At 44.8% G+C, this 18,054-nt stretch overlaps 1 protein-coding gene across 1 annotated transcript in view; it reads left to right on the forward strand.

Annotated features, from left to right (window-relative positions):
* Positions 1 to 18,013, forward strand: part of ADAM17 (ADAM metallopeptidase domain 17) — a 34,741-nt gene extending 16,728 nt beyond the window's left edge. The window contains exons 5-19 of the mRNA XM_063425103.1: positions 438 to 606; positions 1,152 to 1,282; positions 3,024 to 3,113; positions 4,169 to 4,282; positions 4,813 to 4,957; positions 5,501 to 5,589; positions 7,437 to 7,589; positions 8,351 to 8,550; positions 9,555 to 9,658; positions 10,310 to 10,444; positions 11,431 to 11,561; positions 12,465 to 12,543; positions 13,702 to 13,790; positions 14,395 to 14,451; positions 16,008 to 18,013. Coding sequence (XP_063281173.1) covers positions 438 to 606; positions 1,152 to 1,282; positions 3,024 to 3,113; positions 4,169 to 4,282; positions 4,813 to 4,957; positions 5,501 to 5,589; positions 7,437 to 7,589; positions 8,351 to 8,550; positions 9,555 to 9,658; positions 10,310 to 10,444; positions 11,431 to 11,561; positions 12,465 to 12,543; positions 13,702 to 13,790; positions 14,395 to 14,451; positions 16,008 to 16,358 — 2,037 coding nt within the window. The 3' untranslated portion in view covers positions 16,359 to 18,013. The remainder of the gene's footprint in view (positions 1 to 437; positions 607 to 1,151; positions 1,283 to 3,023; positions 3,114 to 4,168; positions 4,283 to 4,812; positions 4,958 to 5,500; positions 5,590 to 7,436; positions 7,590 to 8,350; positions 8,551 to 9,554; positions 9,659 to 10,309; positions 10,445 to 11,430; positions 11,562 to 12,464; positions 12,544 to 13,701; positions 13,791 to 14,394; positions 14,452 to 16,007) is intronic.
* The last annotated feature ends 41 nt before the right edge of the window (positions 18,014 to 18,054 follow it).

An 18,054-nucleotide genomic window follows, 5' to 3' on the forward strand; every position in this document is an offset into this window, starting at 1 on the left:
GAACATCAAAGAGTGCACGTTCTGCTGTGTGCTTAAAGGCTCTCTGCTACTGCCTCCTCCTGTGCCTCAGGTCAGTGCTTTTGTTAGCAGTTAAAGATCTCCTCCTGGCACCGTGCTGTTACAGAGGGGAGCACAGGAACCTGAGAAGCCTCTTCAGCTTGCCCAGATTCTGAGAAGAAAAATTCTCTCCTATGCCCTTATCAGGTAGCTGCCACTACTTTGTTAAGATGCTCTCAGACTTTTGGATTCCCATGTAGCATAAGAGAGGTGACTTCTGTTGTCTTTCATTTTATCAGTAGATTTGTTGCTGTGGGTGAAGTGTGTTTGTGCATTTGTGTGTGTAGACAGAAAGCTGGAGATGCAATGGTGCATACATAAAGTTTTTTTACTTGCCTAGACTTTGGGGTCACTGTGTTCCTAACTTTTTGTGCTGTCAGCCACTGTGGAGATTTGTAGATGATGTGGAAGATGAAAGACTGCTAGTCTACAGATCTGAAGATATCAAAGATTTCTCAAGGTTGCAGTCCCCCAAAGTATGTGGTTATTTAAAACTGAGTGAAGATGAACTGTTGCCAAAAGGACTGGAAGACAGGAAACAAAATGAAGGTGAGTGTCCATACCTTGGGAGAGCAGCATCTCTGAAGCAAATCAGCTCTTTCAGTTCACTGTGGGGATGGAGCGGGGAGGCAGCACTCCTCATGCCTCTTAAAACAACTTTGTCCTTCTGTGCACTGTGCAGCAGGACCTGTTTGGCCTCCTGATGAATCCACCTTGAACTATGATGGGGTTTTGAGAGTTTTTGGTCCCTCTTTCCTCTGTCCTTTGCTGTGTCAGCAAAAGTTGGGGTAATGACTAGAACAGGAGGAGAAGAGGTGTTAAGGCTGTGGTGATGACCATAAAAGCTCTACATGTAAATCTGATTAATACCTCAGTTTCACTGCTATGGATTCTTTTCCTTACAGTAAATTTGAGGACTGTTAGGAAGACAAAATTTAGAAATAGCTATTAAAAAAAAAAGCCCCAAACTAAAACTAAACATCTTCATTCTCCTCCTTAGAAGCCCACCCACACTCACATTCAGATCTTAGATAAGGACAGTAGACTCGGCAGTGGTAGTAGTATTGAGTGTTTATTTGAAATATTTATTTTAGAAGGCACCCATCGGAAGAAAAGAGCCACTCCAGAGAACTCCAAAAACACCTGCAAGATGCTGGTAGTGGCAGACCATCGTTTCTTCAAGTACATGGGCCGTGGGGAAGAGAGCACCACGATAAATTATTTGGTAAGTAAATGTACCCTGTTAAAATTGGCTGGAATAGATGCAGGAAGTTAAAACAAGGTACAGCATACTGCTGATGCAGTAGTTAAAACAACATACAGTCTATACGACTTTTGTACACACAGCTTTTACCTGGGAAAGTGCTAAATCATGCTTCAAAAATATTATACAATGAAGCTAACCTAGTTCAGTAGTCTTCAAATTTCACTTAAAACCAAATTCCTTCCTTTCATATACTGTTGACTATTTTCATATACTGTTGACTATTTTCTGGGCCATTTTCTGTCCAGGAACTTCTGTTTTCTCAGTCAAAGCTCTAGAATCTCCTAGTTTTTGAAATCCACTGCAAATGATCTGAGCATCTTTAAAGTTCTAGCATGTTTAATGAGAGGTTAAAGCAACTCATATAGATCTTCTTTTCCAAATTCTTCCAGGCTTCTCTGTCCAGAACAATAAATTAGAAGCAGGCCCAGTAAACAGCTTGTTTGGTTGTACATTGGTGTTGCAGATTAACCCCAGCAGGGAGCTCAGCCTCAGGCAGCCACTTGCACTCTCCTCCCAGATGGAATGGAGAGAGAATCAGAAGGGTAAAGGAGAGATAACTTGTAGGTTGAGATAGAAAGAGTTAATAGCAAAAGCTGTTCACAGCACCAAAGCAAAACAAGGGGATTCATTCACTGCTTCCCATCGGAGGGCAGGTGTTCAGCCATCCCCAGGGCAGCAGGGCTCCATGGTGTGCACCAATTACTGAGTGACCCAGGGGAAGCACTGGGGTTGTCTGTCTGACAGGGCTTTTGTGGACTAGAACAAGGCCTGCCCACACCTTCCAGCAGAAGAGTATGGGGATTTGGGGACTGGAGACAAAACAAATGAAAACAGGTTTGGAGGCCTGTTGTTTGTCAAAAGTCTCTTTCTGAGCTTTACTCTTTGAAATGCTAATCACTCTGTTCCACTTTTGCTGCCTTCTTGACCTTTCTATCCCCAGAAATGCTTTTACATTCTCCAGGTGAGGGGCCTCATTTGGTTTGTTGGCAGAGGTGCTCTTATCTCAGCATCTGACATGTGCTGAGGCTGACCCCTGGTGTGTTTCCTGGGTAGATGGGCACTGTTAACAACACAGTGATTGGAAAACTAAAGCATAAACTATTATTGAGTGGTTCTGAATGTCACTTCTCCTTCTCAGCAAGCTTGGTGGTTTATATTTAGTAGAAGGTGTTTTTATTAGAGAACAGCTTGAAAAGGGAGGTATTGATTGTGAGCACTGACAAGAGACTTTCTGGAACCTTGTGCTTGAACCATAATGAGGAAAAGAATAGGTTTTTGGCTGGGTGAGGGAAGCAAGCCTGGGGGGTCACTTAAACTAGTTAAGCACCATGCTAAAACAAAGCAGTAAAAAAAGCTCCCTTCTCTGCCCTTCCCCTCAAAGAAATCTGGAAAATTAGTGTTTGAACAAAGTGTTTCCCAAAATGTCTTGTTCTTAATATTATTGCTCTTCCACTACACAAACAAAAGTGATAAATGGAAAAGTTTGTGCTGCTTTCTTATGATGGAAAATTTTCAAATGTATTGGATAATACTGATCCAAAACCAACAGTATTTGCTTCCAGGGAGTTTGTCTTGTTACCTTACACAAGGTTCAGTTTTAATTCAATGACTGTTCCTAGGTAAGTGTGTTGCAGTGTCTCTGAATGTCTTCTGCTCCATGAAAGCTCACCTGAGTAATCTGTTTTTGTCTTGCACACAGATTGAGCTGATAGACAGAGTAGATGACATCTACCGAAACACGTCCTGGGACGATGGAGCCTTCAATGGGTACGGCATACAGATAGAGCAGGTATTCACTGCGCTCTGCACAGCCTTCCAAGCTGAGGCTCATCATGTAAACAGCAGTGGTTCTGATTATTTTGTCTGGGTTGGAGCTAAAATAATAAAATCCTACATTATTAACTCCAGCCAGGAGCACTCTGAAATAGCATCTTGCCAGCGTTAATGATCTGACACGATGCCCATTTTCAGTTCCTTGCAGTGTTTGAGACACAAATTTTCAGGAAGAATCTTTCCATATTTACTCCTAATTCAAAAGTGCATTTTTTACCTGAATATAAGCAAATTTTGTTTCATTCAGACATACTCATGCATTTATTTCATATTACTGTTGCTAGTGTTTTGGCTTACAAAGCCTGAATGGGCCTCAAACACAGGTGAAAACACACAGTGTTGCCTGAAGAGCTTTAATGACTCCCTCAGACATCATGCAAGTGTAGAGGCTTGTATATGGACACAGGGAATGTAGTGATTTCAGTTTCCATGATGGTGTCTCGAAGATAATGCACAGAAATCTGGAAAGCAGCATTAAAAACAGGAGGACTCCATCAGCTCAGTGCACTGCAAGAGCTGTGATGTGGGGCATGGAGATTAATGGTACAAGCCAGCTGCCCCTTTGCTGGGAAAAGATCTGCAGGCATAAAGAAGGAGCATTACTTGGGCAGGGGGAGGGGACAGAACATAACTAATTCTAAATTGCTTGGAAAGCAACAATCCTTTAACATGCATTTTGGTTAGCTAGAACTCTGAAATGATTTGTGGTTATTTATACTGGTTGTACTTGTTTGGGGTTTTTCTAAAAGTAAAATGCATCTCAAAGCAGAATTTTACAGTGAAAACTTCTGATGTAGTCCTGTAAAAGGGTTACTTACAATGTAGTTGCTTAGGATTTAGTTGGTGTATTTAACTAGCAGAGGCTGGAAAGTTAATGTTAGAATCGTGCTGAATCTGAATTTTTCTCCTTACAGATCTATTGAGACATTTAAAATTACATCGAAACCTTTTCTGTAGCTATAAAATTCACCAAAATTCCTCTTCATTGTTGTTGCCCTTTTTGACATGCAGATTATCATCCACAATGAGCCAAATGCTGTAAAACCTGGAGAAAAGCATTATAATATGGCGAGAAGTTACCCAGATGATAAGAAAGATGCCTGGGATGTGAAAATGCTGCTAGAGGTAGGTTGGAGCCCTTGAAAAATGGTGCCCCTGAACAGAGAATTGCTCATTCATCTGGCTGCTCTGTAGTACTGGGTGCAGGTCCTCGGCTCCCTCTGCGTGACGGGGAGATGTCACACAAAGTCAAACCAGCTGCTGTGCCCTGCAGCCTGTAGTAAAGGGCTCCCTTGCATAATTACAGAGCAGACATCAATTAGTGTTATTAATGTGGTCTGAGTCAGAAAGGCAGTCCTGATATGTCTGGCCCTGAGACTGGCTGCCTTGTGACCTTCATCAAGTTATTGTACTTGGCTTTGTGCTCCTTGTGAAAAGGGAAAATGAATAGACAAGTTATGTAAATGAACGTGTACAGTCTGCTTGGGCATTAGTTCAATTTCCTGCAGCTCTGTAGGATGGCTAAACAGCTGCTGTTTTCTGACTTAACCAGATCTAGGAGGTACTTGTCCGGCACATTAAATAAATGTTATTATCTGTAGACTTCTAAGAAGCACTGTAAGCTAACAGGGATTTGATTTTTTGTTTTTTTTAAGCAATTTAGCTTTGATATTGCAGAGAAAGCAGCTCATGTGTGCCTTGCTCATCTCTTCACCTACCAAGATTTTGACATGGGAACGCTTGGACTGGCTTACGTGGGCTCTCCCAGACCTAACAGCCATGGTGGCATTTGTCCTAAAGGCAAGGCTTCCTTTTCTTCTGTCCCAGTTGTGGGTTGGAAGCTAGTTTTTGTTATTCATGTTTAATTCTTTTCTCCAACTTTTATGGAGAATGTTGTGTTTGCATAGACTCTAGTAATTGTTTTTTTACATAGAAGGGATGACCATATTTTTTGGCTGGAGCTGGAAAAAGTGGGAAGGATACAAGTCACTAATCAAAGTCACTAAGCTGAGTGGTGTGAACAGGCTGTATAGAAAAACCCTGTTCTAAGGGCTGCTTTGTGTGGGGGCATCCTGCAGCAGTTCTGGGATGGCAGATGCTGTTGTCTTGGAAATTTCTGCTGGTTTTGCTTTTACTGCAATACATGAGCTGCTGAAGCTGTACTTGAGAGTTCCCCAGCTCCAAAAACTGGCAAGAGGCAGAGTCTTACTAGTGAGCCTGTGAGAACAGTAAAGCTGTAAAGCTGTTCATTTCCCCAGACAACTTTACCTCTCTTCCCAAAAGTACCCTGAAACACAAGAAAAATGTTCTCAGTTTTAATTTGTTTATTTCTTACTCTTTTAGCTTATTACAGTCAAATTGCAAAGAAGGATATCTATCTGAACAGTGGCTTGACCAGCACCAAGAACTATGGGAAGACCATCCTCACAAAGGTAGAAGAGTATTCTCCTCATACATGTGTGCTGGTGATGCATGCCATGGGGTTGTGACAAGGTTCTGTGCTCTCAGAAAAGAGCTGCTGACTTCCCTTTGAGTCAGATCTCTGGGGACAAGGATATAGATCATAAAAGAAAAATCATCTTTTTTGTTGTGGCTGACAAGGGAAATCAGGACTGAATGGAACTGAAAATTAAATTCACTGTGAAACAGGAATGAGGAAACAGCTAGTGTCTCATAGGAGCTGTAGTTTCCTAGATATAAATGGGGTTTTGATGTCTAAAGATGAATTTAAGTGTTTTTTGTTGTAGCAAAAAATCCCCAAACAGAATAACAAAACTTATAATAACTTATTATAACTTATAATAACAAATAACAAAACTCTAACAAAACAAATTCTCAAACAGAATAAGCAGGCAAAGTAGGAGGTTTAGTTTAAGCCTTTTAATGAAATTTCTCCACCTGACTTTTGTGTGTCCTGAGTAGCTAGAGCAGAGAACAGTAATATAGGGCTGATTAGTGCTAATACTAAGCTTAATGTAAGTTGATGCTTTCTGGATTTCTTTCAATACTTTATGAGATAGTAAATACACAAAGGCCTGAATATGAGTTTTGTCTCACTTGTGAAGTCACCAGAGCAGTGCCTGTCAGCCTCTATTAAATCTTTGAAATTGGGCATATTACACTATGGCTGCCTTCTGCCAGCTTCTGAGCTGGGCTTTTCTGTAGTGTGATTATAATGGGAATTTATAATTGATGCGTGGGCTAAAACTTGGCACAGAAACTGTCAAGAAGATAGGGGAAAAAGACAGTAAAGCTTTGTGATAGAGGGGTGTTGACAGAGAGCTCTAGCAATAGCTGTTGCCATGCTATTTGCATTTGTTCAATCTCCAGACTGGAGCTCTGCCTTGGATTACAAAAGCAGTTGAGTTTTCTCAGTGGCAGGCTTGGGACGATGGCTCACATTGGTTTCACAGGGAAAGTGCTGTATGGTATCCACTTCAGTTTAAAAAAACCAAAACAACCTTCTTAAAACTCTTCTCCAAATGAAACCCAGTGAAGCACAGGAGGGATGCCTGGGCAGCTCTCCTGTCTCTGGCTCCCACATTAGCCCTGCACACAGCAGCTGCACAGTTCCTCTCCAGAACTGCCCGGCCTCCTTGTGCTTATCTTTATTTCTGGGCAAGTTTAATTTGTGGTTGTCACCTCGTGAGCTTGACACCATCTGCAGGGGCAGGCGCCGTGGGAGGTGCGCAGTGAGCAGAGCCAGTGTGGGATCCTCGGCAGTGGCAGGCGTGTCTTGCATAAATGATGTTGGAAATCCATCCCTGTTGGGCCACAACTGTAGGTGTCTTTCCTAGAAATCGTGCAGTAGGGGAGTTTATTCAGCACTTAATATCATTGTCCACTTAGAAGAAATAATTCTAATGGCAAGGTACGTTAAACAAGAGATTGGCTAATCGTAGTAGCTGGTGTTTGTTTGGATTGGGTTTTGTTTTACCTTTTTATGCCTTCCAGCTACATAGAAGCAAATTTTCATATTTAAGCATCTGCATTGCCTTGAAAACAAGTTTGAATTGGTATTGTAGCACAGCATTTTGCCTTTAACAGTGATTTAATGTTCAAATTTAGTGCTTGAACTTGACTTTGGAAAGGACCACAATTTCATTTACCTTCATTTCTCCACTTCTAAAACCAGAAAAATGTTCATAGGAAATTCCCCACCATCTTGGTGTATCTTAGTATTGCTGGTGGCCTAGAAATAGCTGGGATCTTCTGTCCTTTGCTGCTGAGACTAATTTTTTCCAACATTGTTTTTTTCAAAACGATGTGTTCAAAAAAGGAGGCTGACCTGGTTACAACACATGAACTTGGACATAACTTTGGAGCAGAGCATGATCCTGACAGTCTGCCAGAATGTGCCCCCACTGAAGACCAGGGTGGGAAATATGTCATGTATCCTATTGCTGTCAGTGGGGATCATGAAAACAACAAGGTATGGTTGTTCAGTTTTGCATCAACACAGAAGTTTCTGCTGTGGTTAGTGACCCTTTGCATGGCAAATCTATTTAGTTAATGATTCCTGTAGTCTGAAACCACCAGAATGTAATGGAGTAGCCATAAGAAAACATTTGCATGCAGTTGGGTTCTCTGCGAGATAAACTCATCTTTGGAATCTGGGTTTCACTGGAGTTCATAGCATGTCAAGGTGCATTTTAATTAGTTGTTTGTAATTAGCTGTGGCCGTATGCTGCTACAAGCAAGTCCCTGCAAGAGTCAAACCCCAGACCTTCAGTACCCCAGAGCATTGGGGTGATGCAGAGCTGCTGCTGGAGAGGGGCTGCCAGGCCCCACAGCCATGGTGGAGCCTGCCCTGGCAGTGTGGAGTTGGCTCTGGGCCTGTTCTGCAGATGAGAGCCCAGACTGGCAGGAGTGCTTGGCTGCAGCCTGGCCTGACCTGGGCTGTGCCCAGCCCCTCTTGCTGCAGCTTCACATCCCCTCCTGGGGCTGCTGCAGCCGTGGGAGAGCCGCAGTTGTCTGAGCCAGACCGTGGGGGGGAGTCCCTGCAGTGTGTAGCAGTGTCTGGTACTGACCCGACTCTTACTTTCCCATGTTAATTTTTTCCAAGGTATCAGACTGAGGGAATAACTGCTTTTTGGGATGCCAGAGCTCAGAGGCACAGGGAGGCTGTCTTAGATGCCACTTGTTGAGAGAAAGGTACACTTAGTGCTGCTTTTTTCCCCTGTGACTCTCTAGATGTTCTCAAGCTGCAGCAAAAAATCCATCCATAGGACCATAGAGATCAAGGCCCAGGAGTGCTTCAAAGAGCGCAACAACAAAGTGTGTGGGAACTCCAGGGTGGATGAAGGGGAGGAATGTGATCCTGGCCTCTTATACCAGCTGGCTGATCCCTGCTGCTCTGCAGACTGTAAACTGAAAGATGGTGCCAAGTGCAGGTAAGGGGAAATGAGCTTCTCTTTACACAGGACAGAACGCTGGGCTGGGCTGAAAACTCCTAAAGCCACCTGCAGTGTCACAGGCCTCTTTCCTGGCTTCAGGGCTGGATGTGTGAGCTCACAGCAGTGAAACATTTCATGAAAGGCTTCTGTGTGCATACATTAATTTTTATAGCATTCTGTTTCCATGAGAGGTGTCAAGAGCCACAGGCTTGAAAATTATTATTGTGTTGTCATTGTTATTAAGCAAACTTAGGAAATCAAAAAGCATTAAAAATTTCCCATGCACGCTTTCTGTGCAAATAAAAATTTTGTTTGTGTTGGAAGGTGGCTTTTTACACTGGTATGTACTGGTAATTCCAGACTGCTGCAAAATGTGTTTGAGCAGACAACAGAGTGGCTGCACTAAATGACTCCTCCTTCTGTTGTTGCTTTTTGGGTGTTCATGGCCTTGTTGCAAATGCAGTGTCCAATCTTTTTTTGTTTTCATAGTTCAGCTTTACACCATGTAACATTAGAGAGCTTGTGCAATTCCTGTTGTTTAGCAAGAAAATCCATCAATTTTAATGAGTGTTTTTTATTAAGGGCCTTCTTATGTTAGATGAGAACAATGAAAGTGAAGACAATGCAGAATACAAAGTAGGAAACCTTCAGGACAAAAAGAAGGGGGAGAAATGTTTGGGGAAGGAAAGGGTGAAAGATCTTGTCCAAAGTTGCACAACAGATTACAAGAGGATGATCCAAGAGCCTTGGATCTCTCTGTTTCTCTCAATATATTGTATTTTCTATGTGATTTGATCTTCAGTATACATGAAGAGTGAGTGTGTATGTAGAAAGGTGGCTGTGGGAGGTGGCAGAGAGGACAAGGGTTGAATCAATGAGGCAGTCTCCAAGATGCAGCTTTTTATTTCCTAAACATCTTTTTTCTCTGGCTTTGTTACACTTGTACTTATTTTTTAAGAAATTGGTTAATATTTATTTCTTTTGTTTTGATCTTTCCACAGTGACCGGAACAGTCCTTGCTGTAAAGGCTGCCAGTTTGAAAGTGCACAGAAGAAATGCCAGGAAGCCATAAATGCCACTTGTAAAGGAGAGTCTTTCTGCACTGGTAGGATGTGGTTCTGTCCCTCTATGTCAGCTGGCCAAGTGCTTCAGGCTCAGTGTCCTGTTCAACCCATTTTCAGCCCAGTGCCCTTTAGTCATCCGGTACATGCAATTTTAGAGACCAGTTAAGCATCACAATATGCTCCTATAATGAGTTTCATTGTAGTTCAAGAGGCACGTTGGGATTTATTGCCCAGAAGAACATAAAAAGGTTGATTTTTTTTAATTTTAATTTTTTTTTCTTTCCCTTAAAAGATAAAAAAAAAGCAAAACAGAGTGTCACTGGGAGGGGACAAGAATGAATTTTGCCACAGAAAGGGTGGAACTATTGCAACTCTGCTTCACTTTCCCACTTGTTTACTTCCTCCTCACAGTCTTTCTTGGAGGCAGGGAGTCAAGTCAGAGTGGGTGCTTTGCTCAGGGGGGCTCCAGGGTCTGCACCCACTGCTTGGCTGCCAGTGCCACAATGCCTGAGCTGCTGAAAGCCTCCAGAGCTTTGCTGCCTCTCAGAGCAGCTGGCAGGCAGCCTGCAGCTGAAAGCCAGGAACAAGCTCTTGGGGTTTTCCTGGGATGAGTCTATATTTCCATTGTTTTCCATTTTCTCCTGCACACTCGGGTGCTCTGCCCTTGCTCTAACAGCCCTCCCCCCGTGCAGGGAACAGCAGCGAGTGTCCCCCTCCAGGGAACGCTCCCGATGACACCGTGTGCGTGGACATGGGCAAGTGCAAGGACGGGGAGTGCGTCCCCTTCTGCGAGAGGGAGAAGAACCTGCGCTCGTGTGCGTGCAATGGTGGGTGACACAGGCTGAACCCAAACGGGAACTGGGACTGCGACTGAAATCTGCATTTCATCTCTGCTCCGTGGAGAGTGCTGGCTTCACTGTGGGCAGGCCTGTTGCAGGGCTGAGTTTGTGGTTTCTGGAAAAGTTTAAACTGTTGAGTTTTGTCAGTTGTTCTCTGTTTAAAAAGGGAATGTGAATGTCCTCCTGTCTTCTGGTGGTTTGGGTTGAAGACAATAAGATGAGACTTAGGGTCTGACACTCCAGCTAAAGGAGAGGACACTCTCCTACCTTCCAGCTCTACCACAGATGGACAGGAAGGTATTGTAAGGAGATTCCAACCAACCTCTGGATCCAGCATCTGGCAGAGGAGTAGTGGCCTGCAGAAAGGGTTTAAAGAAAGATTTTGAAGAAATTAAAGTGCCTTGAGAATATAGAACCCCCAGCGTAAATATTAAAGGGTGTTGGAGTTCTGCAGAGACCCATGCAAGGGGAAGCTGTTATATTCCCGTGCTAACCCGCCTGCCATATACTTCTGCCAGTGACTTTTCCTGCTCCTTTGCTGTCCATGTAATCCCCTAAATGTGGGAAAGCAGCTGGGAGTAGGATGAAAACTTCACAAGGGCAACACAAGGAACTGCTGTGGGCCCCACTGTTTGAGATGGAGGGCGTAGTCGAGGAGTCAAGAGCCTGGAGGACTCAGAGTCCAAGAAATATTTAAATTTGTCCTTTTGGATGTGTTTGGAATCTCTTCATTGGCCTGTTGATTTGTGCAGTGTTGAGGTATCAGTTTGGAGAAATTGGTCTCTCTGTACCCCTTAATATGTTGCAATGGGCATGTGATGGAGTTTTAGGCTTGATTTAGGCTGAAACTGGGTGTCTTGGTCCTGCTTTCCCTGTGAGGAAGCTGTCAGGACTGTGCTCAGCCAGGAGACACGTGGGCTTGTGGGCTGCAGGTGACTGTGCTTCCAAGGAATGAGTTTGCTGCTTTATTTCAGAAACTGATAATTCCTGCAAGGTGTGCTGCCGGGACGAGCAGGACAGGTGCACGCCGTACGTGGATGCCAACCACCAGTTCCTGTTCCTGCGCAAGGGGAAGCCTTGCACCGTGGGCTTCTGTGACACGAACGTGAGTGTGCCCAGCACTGCTCCCGAGCAGCGTCAGGGGTTCTAAGTACATCTTCACAGCCTAAATAATAATGGGTGTTGGGGTTCTGCAGAGACCCATGCAAGGGGAAGCTGTTACGTTCTGGAGCTGCTCATTACCCCTCTGCTCCTCCCCACAGCTCAGCCAGCTGGCAGCCTGCACAAAGGAGGGCACTGAGCGCTGCCGTAAGCTCGGCTGGGTTTGCAGCGCTTGCCTTTCCAGTTGTTCCCATCAGCCCAATTAATTTTTATTCCAATAATTCAGGTCAGGGAGCAATCACATGAAAATCCAGCCAGCAGTATCTGAAAGGGGCAGTAAGCTGTGGAGACTGGGGGGCTGCTGGCCTTTTCCACTGGGTACAGCTGCACAGGCACCTGCAGACCCCAGGGACTGGAGCTGAACTGAGTGTCAGCAGAGGTGAATTTGGGAGAGCATCCCCAGTCCTTCTGCTGGCACAACTGGAAGACCAAGGTTCTACTGTGTTAAACCAGCCCAGCCAAATCTGGGAGTGAGTTTGTCTGTAACCTTGGGCTCCTGAGAGCTGAAGCCTTCTTTGTGCATAATGGGAACTGAGGCTTCCAGTGTTAACTCCAGAAACATCCATTTTATGTCCCCTAACATGGGCCAAAGGTGGAGTGGATTTTGCACGTGTCAAACAATACAACTTGATCTGGTTCAGAGTGTAATCAAATTGAAACTGGCTTGATAAAAATAAAGGCACTAAAAATGGACTGCTGCTGTTGGGCATGAGGTAATTCTGTATTCAGAATGTAAGTGAAGTCATGCTCTCTGTAGTTCTCATTTCACTACTGTCATTGTACCTCCCTCTCCAGAAGGCAGGGCTTAATACTTCGGTAGCATAAGATTATTTTGTTACTTTTGCAGGGCAAATGCGAGAAGCAAGTACAGGATGTGATTGAACGATTTTGGGATTTCATAGACCAACTCAGCATCAATACTTTTGGTAAGATACATAACCATATCCTTTGGGGATTTTTGAGTTTATGACATGAACCTCTAAAGCCTTGGGGAGAGTTAGCTGCTGGATTTATTCACCCGTGTGCTTGTGATATATCAAAGTACATTTTTGCCTGAAGTTTGATATTACTGCTCTCACCTTTTAAAGCTGAAAGGATGGGGGATTGCTTTGCATTTTTGTACTCCATATTTTTCTAGGCATCTTCCAAGCTTGTGAAAGGGATGATAGCTTCTTGTCTGATTACAAAGAACTAGGTCAGTTAGAGAAAAGGAAGTAACAGTTTCTTTAGAGGTTGGCTAGATTCAGCAGGGTGTAAAGTGGAGCTGTCAGTGGGATTTAAATGTCAACAGCCCAGGAGGGGAACACTTCCTTTCTCTGTCATTGGAGAAAACCAGAGGTCACACGCTTCAAGCTGTGCCTGTGCTGAGTCACTCCCTGTGACTGAGTGGGCCTCCTTGGTCTTGGTCCCAGCTGTGCAAGCCAAGCAGGTGTCACCTCACCCCAGGTGTCACCTCACCCCAGGTGTCACCTCGTCCCAGGTGTCACCAGCAGTGTCTCGCTCTGTGTTACTGGGAGCAGACAAAACCCGTGGTTAAGCTGGTGCTGTGTCATGAGCCCTAACTGTGTGTGCTCATGGCACCACTGTGCCTGCACAGTGCAATTATAGCTCAAGTTTCAGGGACTAAAAAATTGTTTCTTGGGTAACTGATAAAGCTATTTAGCATGCTTGGATAGAGGCAATTTTTGAATCTTTGACATTCCAATATTTTGTTCGTGGAGGCAGGCAGAGATCATGTGAATTTTACACCAGAATTTGGTAATGGACTCGCAGTGTGTCTTGTACAAGTGAGAGGGGCAGCTTGGCTGGCTCAGTACAGGCAGTTCCAAAACAACCCATATTCTATATTACAGCCTCACAGCATTTCTCTTCAGAAAACGAGAAAAACGTCTTATTCTTAACATACTGGATGCGATTTCTAAAACTGTCATTTTATATTTGCCTACTCCAAAGTAGGCAGCCTGTGCTTCTCTGAGCAGTTCCGAGGCTTCCCTTGCCTGAGCAAGGCTGCAGAAGGGGGGATGGGTGTTTGTTCATGAAACAGTATTTGATGCGTGACTGATACATCTGAACGGCTTCCACAGGGAAGTTCCTGGCGGATAATATTGTGGGCTCTGTGCTTGTCTTCTCCTTACTGTTTTGGATTCCTCTCAGCATCCTTGTGCACTGTGTGGTGAGTAAGCTGTCTCTGCTCTGTTGGATTCTGCTGTGAGAACACGTTTCATATGTGAAATGGCAGATGGGAAGCTTTTAGCAAACCCTGGGGGGAAATCCAGCATATGTAAGGCTTACTGCTCCTTCAGTAGGCAAAACTCTTGCTAAACTCTGCCAGGCCCTGGCAGACCCAGTGCTCCCATGACTATTCCCTGGAGCCTTTCCCGTTCTTTCCCAGGCAGATTTTCTTTCTCTGCCTTCTGAATTCTACCCAAGTATAATTTTGGTATTTTTATCATTAAAACCAAAGTCTTCTAAAGCCCTGTGAAGAACATTTTTAGAGGAGACCCAGAGTGGATAGTGACCTCAGTTGATCTTGGGTGGGTGGGTAAAGAGAGTCAGCGAGCTCATGGCCAGTGGGAGTGTGGACATGGGGTGTGCTGCCCACAGCAGTGTGGGCTGAGAGCAAAGGGGTGCTGTGCCTGCAAGCACTCCTGGGATGAATGGGAAGGCATGGGAAGTAGGGGAGGGGAGATGAGCCCCACAGACTGCCATGTCCCTGCAGGAAAAAGGAGGTTTTGCCATAGGGAAGTTAACTTTCTTATTTTGTTGTTTTTCAATAGGACAAGAAATTGGACAAGCAGTATGAGGAGAACACAAAGTCCCTGTTCTGCCCCAGTGTAAGTTGCTGTCTAAGTCTGAATTGGCAGAATGCTGTCCCATGTGTATGGGAAAACCTGAACCGCAGATGACTGCAAAATATTTAGGAAAAGAGTAGTAAGAGAGAGTCCCAGAGCCCCATGCTGCAGAGGGGTGAATCCATATGACGGGAAGCTGGTTTCTGAACAAGCCTTCTGTTCACTCTTAGCAAGCACTGCCTCGTGGCAGGACCCGCCTTGTTGGCAGAGCCCCTCTGGTGCAGCAGAGGGGCAGGAAGCCCTCTGGGGCAGGAAGGCACTCTGCTCTGCAGGGCACAGCTTCCCCCATGTCCAGCACCCCCTTGGCACAGCACACACGGCAGCACCAGCCACAGGCTGCTTGTTCCCAGCCAAGTGGAGTCACTGAAGCACGAGGCCCAGAAATCTCTGCAAAATGCAGTGTCTGCTGCAGAATGGCTCTCTGGAGGGGTTGGCTTCTAGCAGCCAGAGGTGTTACAGTCTTCAAGGGGCCCATCAGTGGCACTTCTCACCTGGCAGATACTGAGCTGGGAGAGGGGTAGAGCAAAAAAGTGCCAAGATAAATTTTAATTACAGTCCAGCACAGGGCACCTTGTGACATAGAGTTTTGGGTATCCTTTCCTGTGCTTTGACAATCCAGTTCCTATTAAGAACTGAAATATTCAGTTAAGGACATACTGTTCTGTCAAGGTAGAGGCAAAAAAGAGGTCTTCCTTGTGCAGCCACTGGAGGAAGCAAACTGAAGTATGACACACAGTGCCTCTGTCATCTACTGTGACAGAACTGAGGGTGATCGTAGTTTGAGTGCCCCACAGCTGTGCCATGAGAAAAGTTAGTGCTTCTTACCTGCATTGAACTGAGAAAATCCCAGAGGCACGAGAGAGAGCACAGGTATAGCCAATGGTCTCCTTGCACCAGCAACAGTTTAACAAATAGATTTTGTGTCTTTTGAATCTGCTGAGGATGGAGCAGTTGGTAGCAGGTAAACATCTCATCGTTCCAAGTATTAGCATTTGCTGAGGTCCCTGGGGATTTTTTTATGTCTAGAGATCTCTGGATATTTTCCAAACCATGCTGAAATAGAAGCAACTTAATCTGGGCTGCAGAATTTGGTTGTGGGGACACTGGTCCTTGCAGTCTTTGACCCTGTGTTCAGTGTAGCTTCCTGTACACGAGACCAGGAGCTCCCCAAGTTGGAGAACTGGAATAAGCTCTACCTTGGACTGTTTCCGTGCACTGAGCTCTGTGTCTTGTGGCTTGACCTTGTATTTCCTAGGCTTTGCCAAGGCAGTTTGGGCCCCAGGAAGGAAGGGCTGAGTCATCAGCTCTTCCCAGTGAGGCTGCCACCTGTGATGCTTTATACAGAGGAGGAAGACAGACAGAATGGCCTTTCTGTCTTTAGGGAGTGGCACGAAAGACGTGGCAGCCTTCAAGCTGCTCTACCAGGAGTGCAGCTGCTCCTCTGAAGGTGCCTCCTCCCTCTGTAAAACTCTGCAAAAACCGACCCTGGCCTAGCTGCTGGGTGCTTTGCCAGTGACGTGGCTGCCTGTGTCTTGCAGAACGTGGAGATGCTGAGCAGCCTGGACTCGGCCTCAGTCCGGATCATCAAGCCGTTCCCCGCGGCGCCGGCTGCCAGCCGGCACCAGCCGCTGCAGCCGCTGGCGCCCGCGCCCGCCGCGCCCGCGCCGCCCAAGCAGGAGCACCAGAGGATGGACACCATCCAGGAGGACCCCAGCACCGACTCGCACATCGACGAGGACGCCTTCGACAAGGACCCTTTCCCTAACAGCAGCTCAGCTGCCAAATCTTTCGAGGACTTGACAGACCACCCTGTCATTAGGAGCGAGAAAGCTTCGTCCTTCAAACTGCAGCGCCAGAACCGGGTGGACAGCAAAGAAACGGAGTGCTAGTGGCCTGCTGCCTCCTACATGTGTGACTCGTGTCTGCAAAACAAGGATCTGAAACCATTTCATTTCTATAAATATAAATGTATGTATATATATTTTTGTGAGGGAGTGGGAGAATAAGGAAGTGACCTACTGCAGATGCTGGTCATGTGTATGACCTTCCTTAAACTACATTTATTAGAGCATTATATCTTTTAAAAAGGAAAATCCAAACTAGAACTGGCTTGTTTTTGAAGCTTTTTGGATTTGTTTTTCTATTTGCTTGACCTTTAACATTTCCTTCAACCTGTGGTGCAAAACCAAATATCCTGATGGATATTGGATTGTGTATATCAGCCTTTTTTTATAATTTAATATTTTGTAGTCTGACAGCACTGATAGACAAAATTAAGGGGCTTTTAAAACCAAAATGAACACGGCGGTATGTTCCATAATAGAGTAGATAATTTAGCAATTTAAGGTACGTGTAACCAAAAGCCTAAGCAAATGTCTTGAGAACAGAAGAGAAACGAAACACAAAAATACAGTCTTGCAGCATTCAGTGAAATGCATAATCAGAATAAAGAAACTTAGGATGCCCAACTTCTCAGTACATAAAAGGATCACAGAGGCTGTTAAACCGTATAGAGTGTATGAGAAATGCTCCTCTAGCATGAAACTCTTGTGCCTCAGTGGTGAGGCTGTCTTCTCTTGGTGGCTTTGTTGGGAGCTTCCCACTTTTCACTAAGGTTTGTGTGTCGCAGGTCTGGTTAGAGAGAGAACTGTAAAGGAAGAAATCATTTATGCAGATGATATTTTAAACTGCTGTTTACAGCAGTTTTGGTGCAGAAATGTTTCTCCAGATGTTATTTCAAAATAGGCAACACTATGGTTGAAATTTTCAAATTACTGAGCTCAGTTTGCTGTGGTCTCTGAGGCCTTTGGAAGCTCCTACTGCATGGATGATGGGAAAAAATCACCCCATTGCAGGGCAGGCATTTGTTTAAAAACAATTGTGAATTTAGTAAAGAAATAAACCTTTGTTAAAACTTGCAGGGTAAGTATAAGGAGGAGATTTTGTGAATACAGATTCTCACACAGGTACTAAAACGTGATCCTGAAAGCTGTAATTGGATGGTGTCTTCTGTGCTCTGGAGATGTGTCAGGTGAGCTGGGACTGGCACACGTTTTAGCTTAGGAGCAGATGGACTGACAGAGGAGTCACAGAGCCACTGTCCTGGTACTCCAGCAGCACCTTCCTTCTGCAGCTGTCTTCTCCCACAATGATCTATTGATCAAACTGACAGAACGTGGCCAGGGGCAGAAGCATTTCACTGTTACAAGCCTGGACTCAGCCGCAGGGAAGCAGGGCTGCTGTGAGCCCATGTTTTTAAGGGTGAGGGAAAGGAACTGAAGCTGTGCTGCAAAGTTGTGTGAGTGTTCCCTCTCCTCCACACCCAAGGATAATTGTTACACTAGTACTTGAATCTGTGCCTTATGGTATTCCTGTCTGACTAGCTATTAGGTTTTATATGCTGGTTTTCAACTTTGTTTGGGGTTGTTTTTTTGTTTGGGTTTTCTTTTTTTGATTCAGTACAAAGTACATGTGTGAGGAGTTAATTTAATTCCCAACAAAATAAAAGCTTTTTATATTAAAAAAGAAAATCAGTTAAACAAGAGCTGTTTCTATGCAGTCCTTTTCTAAAAGATCTCTATGCTT

Source organism: Prinia subflava, chromosome 2, assembly GCF_021018805.1.
Source record: "Prinia subflava isolate CZ2003 ecotype Zambia chromosome 2, Cam_Psub_1.2, whole genome shotgun sequence".
In the NCBI taxonomy this organism is placed as follows: domain Eukaryota; kingdom Metazoa; phylum Chordata; class Aves; order Passeriformes; family Cisticolidae; genus Prinia; species Prinia subflava.